At 50.5% G+C, this 15,339-nt stretch overlaps 1 protein-coding gene across 3 annotated transcripts in view; it reads right to left on the bottom strand.

The window, feature by feature from the left end:
* Positions 1-11,793, bottom strand: part of LOC120383907 (zinc finger protein RFP-like) — a 104,250-nt gene extending 92,457 nt beyond the window's left edge. For 2 of the 3 annotated variants that reach the window (XM_039502228.1, XM_039502229.1), the window contains exons 1-4: positions 11,347-11,778; positions 7,963-8,058; positions 2,488-2,718; positions 227-249 (exon numbers count right to left, since the gene is read on the bottom strand). In XM_039502228.1, coding sequence (XP_039358162.1) covers positions 227-249; positions 2,488-2,718; positions 7,963-8,058; positions 11,347-11,766 — 770 coding nt within the window. In that variant the 5' untranslated portion in view covers positions 11,767-11,778. Of the gene's footprint in view, positions 1-226; positions 250-2,487; positions 2,719-7,962; positions 8,059-11,346 lie in introns of all 3 variants that reach the window. The other variant, XM_039502230.1, reaches the window with a different exon arrangement.
* Positions 11,794-15,339: the final 3,546 nt, after the last annotated feature.

The raw sequence follows: 15,339 nt of genomic DNA on the forward strand, positions 1-15,339 counted from the left end.
ATTTTTAAAGGTCAGTCCTGGGATTTTCAAAAGCACCTAACCCAGCTAGGCTCCCAACTGCCACTGATTGCAATGAGGTGCCTAACTCGCTTAGCCACTTTGGAAAATTCCACCAAGTGCCTAGCTACATGTCAGGTGTCTAAATACCCTGCAAAATCTGACCCTAGGGGTCCAATCCCCTTCCAACATTGTGACGTGTAAGGGGGAGTGCAAAGGAGTTACGTACCTGCTCCAGGTGCTTTTGATGTCCTAAAAGAGAGAAAGAGGGGGGAAAAAAAAAAAAGAGTTCAGTCCCACGTGCCACAAGCTGGGGATCGCTCCTGCTCTGGAGATGGATGACTCACTTTGCCATCCCTAGTCGAGCTCTACATGCAGTTCTTTGTAGCTGCACCTTTAAAAGTCCATTCACAGACTTTGATGGACTGGGACCCCTAAGCACGCACCACGACTGTGGGTTTTCTCCTTCTGAATTCTATTCTGCCTGTGCCAATGGCACTTCCTTGGACAGATTCATCAGACACATGAATCCTGGACTTCCACATGCAACTGCTGTGTCCAGAGCGTTTGCCTGTCTCCATGTATGCAATACTGGTTAGCAATTCTGAAAGCTGGATTCATTCCCGTTTCTTAACAGGCCCTGCAAAGAACTTTGCCTTCCTAATCTCCCACTTCCTAGAAACTGGAGTTGTGCCTTTTATTACTTCCAGATCATTAGAGCCCTTCATTTTCAGTTTCTATTTTAGTTAGTCTTTCCTGAGAATTTATCAGTGTTTATTACCACAACAAAAACACGTGAAAAATCAGTGCAAAAAGCCTTAATTTTTCTGGGTAAATATCTGGGTTTGTTTTGGTGGATGGAAAGATGGGAAAAAAGTATTCAGTAGATTAATGCTTTGAATTCCGTTCATCACTGTGGTTTGCTGCAGAACTAAAACAGAGCTCAAAACACAATGCCCCTCTGAGTTTAAGAAAACAATAGATCTCTAATCCCCAAATAAAACTTCTCATTTGAACCAACAGTTTACTGGTGTAGACTTAGAACTATTGGCCTATAAATATTCACATTTGATAATTGGGCCACACTATTTGCAGCGCATACACTCAACTTCATCCTTGGCTCCTGTTTTCGTTTCTTTAACCCTTTTGAATACTTCCTTGTGTTCTGAAATGTATTCTGATACAGATTTTCATTTTCTTCCCATATTAGTGTGTCAAATCTTTAACCCATTCTCTGCTAACAGTTTGAAACACATACGTGGTGGGCGTCAGATTCATCAGTACGTCCAGATGCACACACACTTCAGAGCTTGTGTGGCTGCCTGTTGATTTATTGTGTGCATCTTCTAGAAGAGAGGTGGGCAAACTACAGACCGCAGGCCACATCTGGCCCGAGCTCCCGGCTGGGGAGGCTGGCCGGCCCCTGGCCCCTCTCCTGCTGTCCCCTCTCCCCTGCCACCACGCTGCCACACGGGCTGCGCTGTTGTGCGCACCTGCCGAACAGTGGAGCAGCATGTCTGGCTGCGGCTGCGTGGCGCGGCTGCCAGACATGCTGCTCTGAGTGGCCTAGTAAGGAGGCCAGGGCCGAGGGGTTGGATAAGGGGCAGAAGGTCCCGGGGGCAGTCAGGGGACAGGTAGCTGGGGGCGGTTGGATGGGGCAGAGGTTCTGGGGGGTGGTCAAGAAACAGGTGGGGGGTTGGATAAGCGTTGGAGTCCTGGAGGGCCTGTCAGGGGGCGAGGGTGTGGATAGCGGTCAGGGCAGTCAGGGGACTGGGAGCAGGGGGTTGGATGGGGGTGGGGTTCCAGGGGGTGGTTAGGGATGGGGGATTCCGGGTGGTGGCGGTTAGGGGACAAGGAGCAGGGAGGGTTGGATGGGTTGGGGGTTCTCGGGGGGCAGTCAGGGTGCAGGAAGCGTGAGGAGGTGGATAGGGGGTGCAGGCCAGGCTGTTTGGGGAGGCACAGCCTTCCCTACCCAGCCCTCCATATAATTTTGCAACCCCAATGTGGGCCTCGGGCCATAAAGTTCGCCCACCCCTGTTCTAGAACAATACGTTCTTACTTCAGCAGGCAGCTTTGCATATACACACTGACTAATGTATTATCGTAATACAGAGATCTCATGCAATGTATTGTATGTTTTATATATTTGAAGGATACAAAAGTAGGATGAAAAATCAGAAAAAAATGACTGCTACTTCTTGTAAAACCTGGGAATTTTTTGGTAAAAATTGGTTTAAACTGAAAACAAAGGGGTTTATGTATGATGTATCAAAAAGGCCTGAGACGTCTGCCTTTAAAACGGCAAAACTGTTTCCACACTGTAAATATTAGAAATGTCAAAATGTTGTTTTCCCTCGCTTTGCTAAAGGACACGCTGACAGTCTCTATTGTGGAGTGGGAGCTCTCCAAGAACTTAGTAAATGCCAAAGTTAATCATTCAGAATCTCTCCCTTCCCTGGGCAGGGATCTGGGTGTCTCTAACTGTCTCACCTGCAGGAATTGGCTTGTTGGCTGCTGACACTTCTCTTCTATCTCACTGATCAAGTCACTGAGTCGGGAAATCTCCTCAGACAGTTTGGTGACATTTTCATCCTGTAGCTTCACAATTTCCTTGTCCAATTCTTCCAGCCGGGCCAGCAGGAGTCGCTCTTGTTCCTCCAGGAACTGCCGCAGTTGCTCAAATTCAGACACAATCTTCTGCCTCTCAGCTTCTATCTTTCCCTGTAACAAAGGGACAAACAGGGAAAGGACAGGTCAGGGACTAGGGTTGCCAGATGTCTAGATTTCGACCGGGAAGTCCAGCTGAAAAGGGAACCTGGCAGTACAAGTCCGGTTCCCCACAGTAACTGGCTTCCACCACCAGGTGGTGGGAAGAGCAGGAGTTGCTGCTGGGAGCCTGGAGGAGCACTCAGGGATGGCTCTGGGGGAGAATAGTATGGGCAGCTCCCCTGTCCTGCCCCAAACACCCTTCTACCCCTGCAGCGTGGCTCTCCCTGCCCCAAGCACCTCCACACCCTAGAGCCCCGCTCAGCTGGCAGGGGGAGGGAGGTGGAGAGAGCAGCAAGTGACAGTGAGCGGGGGAAGAGGAGTGGGGGGCGAGGCCTGGAGGGAAAGAGGCAGAGCCTGGGACGGGGCAGGATCCAGCGCTCAGCGTCCGGTTTTCACAAATGAGAAAGGTGAACAGCCTCTCAGGGAGAGTCTGGAAACAGTTCTTCGAGCCCTCTTTTCATTTCACCCTACTACGAACATACGGATGAGATTTCAGGAGAATATGCCTGATAGTTACCAGAGAGAAGATTCAGCTGGCCTGAATGAATAACACGTTTGAAAGTGCCTTGGTGACTTAGGAGTCCAATTTCTATTTTCAAAGTTGCTTTTGGTGCTTAGGAGCCTAAGTTTGTTTGAAAATGTCTTTTGAAAATAGAATTTAGGGTAAATTTTCAGAAACAGAAAAATCATTTAGGAGCTGAAACCCATTTTAAAAAAAATGTATAAGGAGCTGCTTTTAAAAGCTATTGAGGTGTCTAAAGATGCATATAAGCCTCTAGAGCAGGGGTTGGCAACCTTTCAGAAGTGCTGTGCCGAGTCTTCATTTATTCACTCTAATTTAAGGTTTCGTGTGCCGGTAATATATATTATAGATTTATAGAAAGAGTATATAACTAAACTATTGTATGTAAAGCAAATAAGGATTTTAAAATGTTTAAGAAGCTTCATTTAAAATTAAATTAAAATGGAGAGTCCCCCGGACCGGTGGCCAGGAGCCGGGCAGCGTGAGTGCCACTGAAAATCACCTCGCATGCCGCCTTCGGCACCTGTGCCATAGGTTGCCTACCCCTGCTCTAGAGGGATTTTCAGTATCACTTAGGTGCCTAATTCCCCTTGACTACAGAGGACGTTAGGTGCTACTTAGTTGCTTTTGAAAATCTCAATAGGCCTCTCTCTGCATTTTAAGCTCCTAAATACCTGTGAGAATCTAGCCCTTAACAACTTGCAAAATTGTAAACTATAGGCTCCAAAATCACTAAGGCACTTTTGAAAATGTCACCCAATCTCTCTAAAATGATGAGTCTTCAGGTTTGAGCGGCTTAGTATATTCTGCTGATCATCTAGAGTCTTCCAATAGCAGAAAGGTTGGAAGTGGGGGGGTCTGACTCCGTATCAGGAATACATTGGCAGAGAGCTGCGGAGACGACCGAAGGAAAGTTCTTCTGGTTATCCACACAAAACGACAGGTACAACATATACTGTGCAAAATGCTTTTTCTCCAGCTCTTACACGTTTCCATCTGGCATTTTGTACATTACATCATCCCAGAGGAAGCCAGTCGTGTCTGGTGGTTATAGATGGTGATTCAGGGGGAGGATTTCAGAGATACAAAACAGCCACTGGGAACCTAAGTCCACGAATATGATACAGTTTTGCGGTGACCTAGAATCCTACTTTCGCCGTCTCCGACTCAAAGAATACTTCCAACACACCTCTGAACTACATACTAACCCACAGAATCCTTCCTACCAACGCTATAATAAAAAGGATTCTGCATGGACTCCTCCTGAGGGTCGAAACAACAGACTAGACTTCTACATAGATTGCTTCCGTCACCGTGCACGGGCTGAAATTGTGGAAAAGCAACATCACTTTCCCCATAACCTAAGCCGTGCTGAACACAATGCCATCAACAGCCTCAAGAACAACTCTGACATCATAATCAAACAGGCTGACAAAGGAGGTGCTGTCGTCATCATGAATAGGTCGGAATATGAACAAGAGGCTGCCAGGCAGCTTTCTAACTCCACATTCTACAAGCCATTACCCTCTGATCCCACTGATGATTACCAAAAGAAACTACACCATCTGCTCAAAAAACTCCCTGAGAAAGCACAGGAACAGATCTATACAGACACATGCCTAGAACCCCGACCAGGTGTATTCTATTTGCTACCCAAGATCCATAAACCTGGAAATCCTGGACGCCCCATCATCTCAAGCATTGGTACTTTAACAGCAGGATTGTCTGGCTATGTGGACTCTCTCCTCAGGCCCTATGCTACCAGCACTCCCAGCTATCTTCGAGACACCACTGACTTCCTGAGGAAACTACAATCTATCAGTGATCTTCCAGAAAACACCATTCTGGCCACTATGGATGTGGAAGCCCTCTACACTAACATTCCACACAAAGATGGACTACAAGCCATCAGGAACAGTATCCCCGATAATATCACGGCTAACCTGGTGGCTGAACTTTGTGACTTTGTCCTCACCCACAACTATTTCACATTTGGGGACAATATATATCTTCAAGTCAGTGGCACTGCTATGGGTACCCGCATGGCCCCTCAGTATGCTAACATCTTTATGGCTGACATAGAACAACACTTCCTTAACTCTCGTTCCCTAACGCCCCTACTCTACTTGCGCTACATTGATGACATCTTCATCATCTGGACTCATGGAAAAGAAGCCCTCGAGGAATTCCACCGTGATTTTAACAATTTCCATCCCACCATCAACCTCAGCCTAGACCCCAATCCACACAAGCGGTCCATTTCCTAGACACTACTGTGCTAATAAACGATGGTCACATAAATACCACCCTATACCGGAAACCACTGACCGCTATACTTACTTACATGCCTCCAGCTTCCATCTCGGACACACCACACGATCCATTGTCTACAGCCAAGCTCTAAGATACAACCGTATTTGCTCCAATCCCTCAGACAGAGATAAACACCTACAAGATCTCTATCAAGCATTCTTAAAACTACAATACCCACCTGCTGAAGTGAAAAAACAGATTGACAGAGCCAGAAGAGTACCCAGAAGCCACCTACTACAGGACAGGCCTAAAAAAGAAAATAACAGAACACCACTAGCCATCACCTACAGCCCCCAACTAAAACCTCTCCAGCGCATCATCAAAGATTTACAACCTATCCTTAAAGATGATCCATCACTCTCACAGATCTTGGGAGACAGGCCAGTCCTCACTTATAGACAGCCTCCCAACCTGAAGCAAATACTCACCAGCAACCGCACACCATACAACATAAACACTAACCCAGGAACTTATCCTTGCAACAAAGCCCGATGCCAGCTCTGTCCACATATCCATTCAAGTGACACCATCATAGGACCTAATCACATCAGACACGCCATCAGGGCTCGTACACCTGCACATCTACCAACATGATATATGCCATCATGTGCCAGCAATGCCCTCTGCCATGTACATTGGCCAAACCGGACAGTCTCTACGCAAAAGAATAAATGGACACAAATCTGACATCAGGAATCATAACATTCAAAAACCAGTGGGAGAACACTTCAACCTCTCTAACCACTCAGTGACAGACTTGAAGGTGGCAATTTTGCAACAAAAACTTCAAAACAGACTCCAAAGAGAAACTGATGAACTTGAATTAATATGCAAACTAGATACAATTAACTGTGGCCTAAACAAAGACTGGGAATGGTTGGATCATTACACTAATTGAATCTATTTCCTATGTTAAGTTCTCCTCACACCTTCTATGGGCCATCTTAATTATCACTTCAAAAGTTTTTTTCCTCCTGCTGATGATAGCTCATCTCAATTGTTTAGAATCTGCCTGTTGGTATGCATACTTCCACCTTTTCATGTTCTCTGTATGTATAAATATCCCCTGTCTGTGTGTTCCATTCTGTGCATCCGAAGAAGTGAGCTGCAGCTCACGAAAGCTCATGCTAAAATAAATTTGTTAGTCTTTAAGGTGCCACAAGTACTCCTGTTCTTTTTAAGTCCTATTGACAGTCAATGTGAATTAGGCACCTAATCACCATACATGCCTTTGAAAACAATTTCCCCTCAAATCACTGTTTGTAGCTGGATTTGGACCCACTGATGTGTGGGGAATAAGATCAGTGCTTTGAATTGAAACTGGAAGCAAGTGGAGGAATGGGCCCAGAGGGATGATAAACAAAGACAAACATGATCACACCCTGTAAAGATGTGTCTACAAGAGACAAAGTGCTTGAGGTTATCTACAACATCATAGCTAACCCTGATCTAAGTAGGGTGACCAGATGAGAGGAAGAAAATATCAGGACGCATGTGGGGAGTCACCGGTGGAGCGAACCCCCCACCCCAAAAACGGAGTGTCGCCGGCGGAGCAAAAGAACCCCAAAAAAACACAGTGCGAAATATCGGGACAAACGGCGTTGAGACGTGGGACAAAGGCCTAAAAATCAGGACAGTCCCGATTTTATCGGGATGACTGGTCACCCTAGATCTAAACTGGACCTTGCTCCTAGTTAGCACCTTTTATCACAGTTTAACTGGACAAGGAGAACCCTACACACCACACTAGGGTCAAATTAAATTAGGTTTAAATGTTTGCATGTCAGGGGTTTACACCAGTATAAAGACATTACATTAAAAAGTGATTTGAGGTACAGCTGTACTACACAAATGTTATGGTGGTGTGTAGAGGACGCACACTATATGCCTCTGCTAACATGGGCATAAATAGCAGTGTAGATGGTGAGGCATTGCTTAAGCCAGTAGAGTCACGATATGCCTGAACCCTCTGGGTATAAACCCTACAGAGATGGCTCTATACACCCCCAAGCAGGGCCTCCCCCATCTACACTGCTAAAAATAGCAGTATAGTGTCCTGCTGCCCCCCCCCCCCCCGAGCCTTTCCCCACCACAAATAAAGGCTCCAGAAGTGGGGAAAGGCTCCAGCAGCTCTGCTGCCTTCTTCTGCCGGAGCCTTTTCATTCACCCACCACGGCAGGGACACAGCCTGTGCTGTGTAGCTACAGATGCCCTGCAGGTCGCCCCCAGAGCTGTGCAGTGTAGATGTAGCCATAGCTAAATCAGGCAGTGCTGTGTACAGACCAGGGTTGACACTCTTCCCACACAGAGATACCAACTCTGACTGACGGAACTGCTGGACCATAACAATGGGCACCTACCAGATATTCCTGGCTTTGCATCTCTCCATCTTGTTTCCACTCCAAAAGTTCTTCTCTCTCCTGCATCAGGGTGTTCAATAGGGTTTGAATTTGTTCCTGAGGCAAGAAAAACAATGTTTGGGAGGGTCAGGGGGCTGAGGAGTCTGTCCTCAGATACATTTATGTACATTGCATGTCCCTCTCAGGCTGTCCCCAGACAGTGGTCATGGCAATGTCACAATTGCCTCTTGAGAGGTGGGAGATTCCGGTTCAAATCCCTTCCCCTCAGCAGGGAGAGGGAGAACTTGAACCAGGGGTCTCCCGCCTACCCGGTGAGCGCCCTTCCCCCAGGCTAACTGTTATGAAGAAAGTCTGCTGCCTCCTCCCCAGATGATTTGTGTGGAGTGACACAAGTGCAGAACTCCATCGTGCAAGAAACAGTTTAGATGCCTAAGCCGCCTGACTCCAGGAGAGGGGTTCCCAGGTGTGGATCACAGAGACAGGCACATTCCTACACCAAACTCTGAGGGGGCGGGTCTTAGGACACACCTCTCTCAGCAGCATCTCCCATTGTAATCCTGTCAATTACAGGCCAGTAAGCCCAAAGGCTTGTCCGATAAGTACAGCACTGCAGCTGTACCGATATGTCTGTGCTGCTGCAGCACACGCAGTGGAGACGCTCTATGCCGATGGGAGAGAGCTCTCCCGTCAGCATAATAAACCCACCTCCACGAGTGGCAGAAGCTTAGGGTGGCGGGAGAAGTTCTCCTGCTGACATAGCACTGTGCACATGAACGCTTATGTCACTCAGGGAGGCAGGGCCGGCTCCAGGCACCAGCCCACCAAGCAGGTGCTTGGGGTGGCCCCTGAAAGGGGGCGGCACGTCTGGCTCTTTGGTGGCAATTCAGGGGTGGGTCCCTCAGTCCGTCTCGGAGGGAAGGACCTACCGCCAAATTGCCGCTGAAGAATGAAGCGGCGGCCTTGGAGTTCCCGATCGCAGCTTTTATTTATTTTTGCTTGGGGCGGCAAAAGCTATGGAGCCAGCTATGGAGCTCAGCCTTACAGGCCTGAGCGACATAAGTTTTGGCGACATAGGCTGTATTGCAGACAAAGCCTAATTTCAGTACCAGGCAAATTGGTTAAAACTATAGTAAAGAACCAAATTGTCAGACACAGATGAACATGATTTGTTGGGGGAAGAATCAACACAGCTCTTGTAAAGGGAAATCATGCCTCACCAATCTATTATCAACAAGAATGATCCACTGGATATAGTGTACTTAGACTTTCAGAAAGCCTTTGACAAGGTCCCACACTAAAGTCTCTTAAGGAAACTAAACAGTCATGGGATAAGCGATAACCGATTACTGATCCATGAGATAAGATTAAAATACAGGAAACAAAGGATAGGAATAAATGGTCAGTTGTCACAACGGAGCAAGGTAAATACCAGGTCCCCCCAAGGATCTCTACTGGGACCAGTGCTGTTTAACAGATTCACACTGTAGAGAGTGAATAGGGAAGTTTATTTACCCCTTCACAGAACAGGAACCAGGGGAAATTAACAGGCAACAGGTTTAAAAACAAACGAAAGGAAGGACTTCTTCACGCACCACACACTCAATCCATGGAACACATTGCCAGGGATGCTGTGAAGGCCAAAAGTCTAACTGGGTTCAGAAAAGAATTAGATGAGTTCATGGAGGACAGGTCCATCAATAGCTATTAGCCAAGATGGTCAGGGATGCAACCCCATGCTCCAGAGATCCCTAAACCTCTAACTGCCAAGTGCTGCAGGGCAATGGGCTTAAAGTCATATCCATTTTCCAGCAGTACAGGATACGGTGTTCTGCTCCCATGCAATGACAGGGAGCCGAGCCACTTACAGGGAAGGGAGTTTTGGTAAGAGTGTTTTAAACACTTTTTTTTTAAAAAGTGTATATTAAACTCTGGAGCCTAATGAAAAATTGGGAGAAAGGGACTCCTGGTTAAAAATCCAACACACTCACAAGGTTCATAAATATTGTGTTTGATTGGCATGGGGGAAAAAGGAGCACTTCCGAGGTGCTCCAGTACTGAGACTCAGCATGGTCCTGCGAATCAGCCTTTTTCTTCCTTTAATCTTACTGTGGCATTAATACAGTCCACTTTGTCCTTAAAGCGAGAGGGGCAGACAGCACAGTGGATTCTGCCCTGAGTGGATTGCTCTGTCCAACAGGCCTTTTAAGGTTCCAATCCACTTGGGCTTCATGGGCCCTAGAATGTTGCATCGAGTGTGTGGTTCAAATGGACGCATAAACCCAAAGCAAAACTCTGACGTATGCGTGGGTGGGATGTGAATCACTGGTTCGGGGAGGCTAGACGCCAGTTCAGCCCCTTCTGCCCAAGGCCCCATCCTCACCAGCGCCCCCCCCCCCCTCCCCCCACTGTGACAGCTGGTCCGTCCGCCCCAGAGCACTAGGTAGGCAGCACAGGCCTCAGCGTCCCCAGCCCCAGGCAGCGACAACGCCAGCCCCAGGTGCCCAGAGTCCTGGGCTGCAGGCCAGCTGCCCACTAGCCCCAGCCCAGCGAGTGAGGGAAGAGATGCAGCTCGCTGCTGGGAATCAGGAGGGGTTTGGGGGTGGTGGGTGGGCAGGGCCACGCAGGGCTGTGCCTCCCCCGACTCCCCACTGGGCTGGTCATTCTGCTGCTCCTGAAGCATTCAGCAAGCCAGGGAAAACAAGAATTCATCATCCTGGTTTTTCCTTGAGGAAAAAGTGAAGCAGATTAACCATCATGTTTTAAGCAGAAATCTTTCAGTGCATCTTATACCTCAGAAAGTAACAGGAAACGAACCCACTGAGAACGCTGCTGACAATGGTACGTTACTGCTGCTTCCAGGAGCAGCCAGCGGTCATCAGATATGAAATGCTCAAGTCGGGCACTGGCAAGCACGGCTCTGCCGAAACTCAGCCGTGCTGGGCGGTTTATAATGTGAGTGTAAAGCCATGCCTGACGGGAGCGGTGAGAGGCTGTGTGGCCTAGTGGCTAGAGAACTAGGCTGGGCATTGGGAGGCCAGGGTTTCATTCCTGGTTCTGCTACTGAGCTGTTTTGTGAGCTTGGTCAAATCACTGCCCCTTCCGTGCCCCTCGTCCCTCTTTTTCGCTCGGCGGGGGCGGGGTGCTCCGCCGGGGGCCCGATCAACCGCCTTACCGCTGTCCACGTCCCCACTCCAGCCACGGCCCTGCTCCGGGCCCCTGCTGGGGGGCGGTGGGGGGCGCGGACAGGGGTCAGAGGGGTGTAGCTCAGCACCCCCCACCCCACTCCAAAAACTGTCCCAGCGCCACTGCAGCGACATCTGCTGTGGCCTGGGCTCCCGACGGCCCCGCTCCCGCTCCCAGCCCCGTGCCCAGCCGTGGCCTAACCTTGTGCTCCCGGGCAGCCTCCTCTATGGGGACCACCCTGTGAGCGCGGTGAGCCTGGGACTCCCTGCAGATCACACAGATGAGAACTTGGTCCTGGTTACAGAAGAGTTTGAAAGGCTCCTGGTGCGCGTGGCACAAACCTGCTGCTGCTGCTGCTGCTGCCGCCGGGACACTCAGCTGCTTGGCTATTTCTACCATGTTCCCCAGTTGCCTGTTCGGCCTCAGGGTCCCCTGGGGGAAGGTCTCTCTGCACTGAGGACAGGCGATGTCTGTGCCTGGTCTCGCCCAGCACTGGGCGATGCAGGCTTGGCAGAAATTGTGCCCACAGTCTATAGTCACTGGGTCCTTGAAAAAACTCAGACAGATGGAGCAAGTAGCTTCGTCTCGGAGGCTTTTCAGAGGATTCCCTGCTGCAGCCATGGCTCCCTGCAGACCGTGCAACAGGATAAGTTTCGTTTCCTGCCAGACCCAGCAAACAGCCTTGCAAATCAGATTGCCCAGCTGGGAGCCAATCACGCTCTCCGGCGGGAAATTAAAAACAAACAAACAACCCATCAACAGACACAACACACCAGAAGCTCCTCACCCCCACCCCCCAGAAAAGCCGCCAAACAAGCAAGATGCTACTTAAAGAAATGACTAGGCAATTACATACACAAAGAAGCCAACAGAGGCTTGCTGGGAGCAGGCTTGGCAGCTTTCTTTTCTACATCACAGAATAAACCCAGGCTCAGATTCAGGTTTAAGGCCAAGACCTTTCCGGGTCTCCTTTGTAAAGCACTTTGAGATCTAGTGAGGGACAATGCTATATAAGAGCCTTACTAATCCGCAATAGTTAGAGATCATTTAAGCCTTGACCAATGTATTGCTTCCAAAAACATTATTTGCATTAACTTAACTGTTATAACTCTGGGTTTTCTAGTTATTCATATCAAATATCCAATTCCTTTTTTGCATCTTGCTAAATTACTGGCCTCAAAAACTCCAGGTGCACGAGGAGGCGAGGGAGGCCAGCAGTCACTCTGATGTGGCTCCACAGACAAGCTGCTTTTACAAGGAGCTGCACGTTATCCTCTGCAGTGATGCTGTGCCACCCCCAAGCCCCATGGATACTGGAGGAGTTGGAGTTATGGGCCACCGCAGGGAACCCTGAGGATGAGAATGGGAAACAGGTGAGCAGGGGATCGATTGTTGGATTCAGGGCTTAAATTCAGCTGGAGCTGTCTGGAGCGGAACGCTGGTAAATATTTTCAACCCCCCTGGAGTTTTTATAGCATATTGGAGGAGGGCCTGGGGGGGCTCTGGGAAATGCTCTATAAGAATCTGTGCATCTTGCAGCCCTTCTCCCCCACGCTCTGAGCCATCTGCTCATAGACACCCACCTTTCTACGGCTGGATCGGAGCCGGGCCTGCACAGCCTCTTCTCCCCAGACCCAGGAGATCCACCACCTCCTGTGCAGTGCAGGCCGCAGAGCGTTGGGAGCCTGGAGCCGGCCTGCTCAGCTGGGCAGTTGCTAGGGGAGCTCTCCATGCAGAGCAAGCAGGAAATGGAATTTCAAAATTCCCAGTCCTTAAACAGGAGGGGCTTGTTCCTGTGAACAAGGCTGCTGGGCAGCAGAGCTCAAACTAGTGACCAGAGTGGGTCACAATGGGGCATTGTGGGACACCTCCTGGAGGCCACTTAAGCTGGTGTGGGCAACAGAGCGTCTACACTGCCACTGTGTTGACCTAGGTTGACATAAGTGCTGCACTTCTCTTGGAGGTGGAGCTATTCAGTCGACGTAGTAGGTGAGTTATGTTGGTGGGAGGAACACTGTAGTGTGCAGTATGCTGACATTATTAGGTCTGTGTAAGCTGCCTGACTTTGACCTAACTCTGAAGTATAGACCAGGCCTTAGTTGTTTAAGTCCCTTTGTGCATCTGAGCTGCTCTCTTTGCAGTTCAGTAAACTGGAAGGTTGTGTAAAGGGTCAGGAGAGGCGAGTTATATGGGCCCATGGGGCCCAGGCCCCACCAATAATCCAGGAGCTGGGCTCAGCCCCACCAATGTTTGGGCCCCAGGCCCTGTGCTGGGGGTTCCCGCGTTGCAACACCCGGCGCTCTCACTCACTGCAGCGGCAGCTCCCGGGAGGGGCCTCAAGAGCGACTGGACTCCCAGCCCATTGGCTGGGAACCCCAGCCAATGGGAGCTGCCGGGGGCTGTGCCGAAGCTGCCTGGCCACGCCTCCACAGCAGGGAGGGGGAGCGAGCCACAGGCAGCGGCTGAGCCCTAGGCATTGTGAGCAGCAGCCAGACACAGACGGTGAGCTGTGGGCGGGCAGCCAGACACACACAGCCGGGGAGGGGGGGTTGGTGGGGACAGACACACGCGGTGGGGGGAACGGACGGACACAGCCTGTGAGCTGTGGGGGCAGCCAGACACACACACACACACACACAGCCGGGGGGGGAGGGGGGTTGGTGGGGACAAACAGACACAGCCAGGGGGTTGTGGGTTGTGGGACAGACACACACAGTGGGGGGCAGACAGACAGACACAAGGACACAGCTGGGGGTTGTGGGACAGACAGACACAAGGACACAGCCAGGGGGGTTGTGGGGACAGACAGACGGACACAGCCGGGGGAGTTGTGGGGACAGACAGATGGAGCCGTGGGTGGGGAAAGGAGCAGCAATGGGCACCCCGGGGCTGGTATAAAATACACAGGATGGGGGGGGGCTTCCTGAGGGGACTATAGCAACACCCCCTGCAGAGCAGACTCAGGTTGCAGCTGGCTCCGCCCATCACAGCCCCCTGCCCCACAGAGACCCACGCAACCCTCTGCCCCCTCGAGAGACTCCCAATGACCCCTGTGCCCCTGTCACTCCTCTCCAAAGAGTCCTCCCCTTTGTGCCAGCCCACTCCCCTCCCCCACTGCCTCCCCTCCTCCAAAGCTCCCTACAATCTCCCCCTTTGCCTTCCGCCCCCCCCAGCCCAGCCCATTCCATTGGCCGGGAGGCTCCCAGTCTAGTAGCTAGCAGGGCCCATGGGAGCTGCACCTGAGGCAGGGTGCCTGCCTGCAGATGCAGACCTGCCTGGCTGTGCCTCCACAGCACAGGGAGGGGGAGCCACAGGTGAGCAAGCCCTGGTCATCATCATCATCACAGGCCCAGTAATTCTCTGGATATTTAATTTCACTGAGGCAAAATGTGTGCAATTTTATGGGTTGAATGATTGAATGACAAAATACCCACCTGCCTGCATTGTCCGTCACTAAGTTCAGTAATTTTGTCAAGTGTTTGTTGCACAACATGGTGGTGCCTACCCCTACCTTGTGCTTCAGGGGGTGATGGGGTCAGGGCAGCCTGTTATAGAACTACCTGATTAGTAATTGGATATGTTGGCTGGCATCTTTTTTAGTAATTGGATATGTTTGCTCCCCCTGATGTTAGAACCTGGCTACACCACTGGGGAGGGGAGCTTCCTAGACCTGTGCAGCTGGGGCTTAGGTGAATTTTGTGATACTGTGCCCCTTCCCAGCTACCACCCTGCAGTCCCCACTCCTGCACCATGCTGGGCAAGGGGCAGCCCCATCCCCAGTGAGGCTATGGTGAGGGGTGGCAGCAGGGGAGGCCACACGTGATGGCAACCTCCCCCCTCGGTACCCACCACAGGGGAGCTGAGTGGGCTTTCTGGACCTGAGAGAGACCCTAGGAGCATGTGCAGTGAACTGTGGGGGAGAGGAGGGGTCCCTCCCCTGGAGCTTGCTGCTGCCAGGGAGGGTGGAGGGGAGTCCTCTTTGGCCCTAGCCCTGGGGCAGCCTGTCTGCACCCCAAGTTCCTTATCCCCAGCCCTGCCCCAGAGTCCTCACCTGACCGGAAAAACACGCAACTTAAATTTGGTGGTCAGTTTAGAGTATCATAGAATATCAGGGTTGGAAGGGGCCTCAGGAGGTCATAAGGTCCAACCTCATGCTCAAAGCAGGACCAATTCCCAACTAAATCATCCCAGCCA

This window comes from Mauremys reevesii, linkage group 15 (assembly GCF_016161935.1).
Source record: "Mauremys reevesii isolate NIE-2019 linkage group 15, ASM1616193v1, whole genome shotgun sequence".
In the NCBI taxonomy this organism is placed as follows: Eukaryota; Metazoa; Chordata; order Testudines; family Geoemydidae; genus Mauremys; species Mauremys reevesii.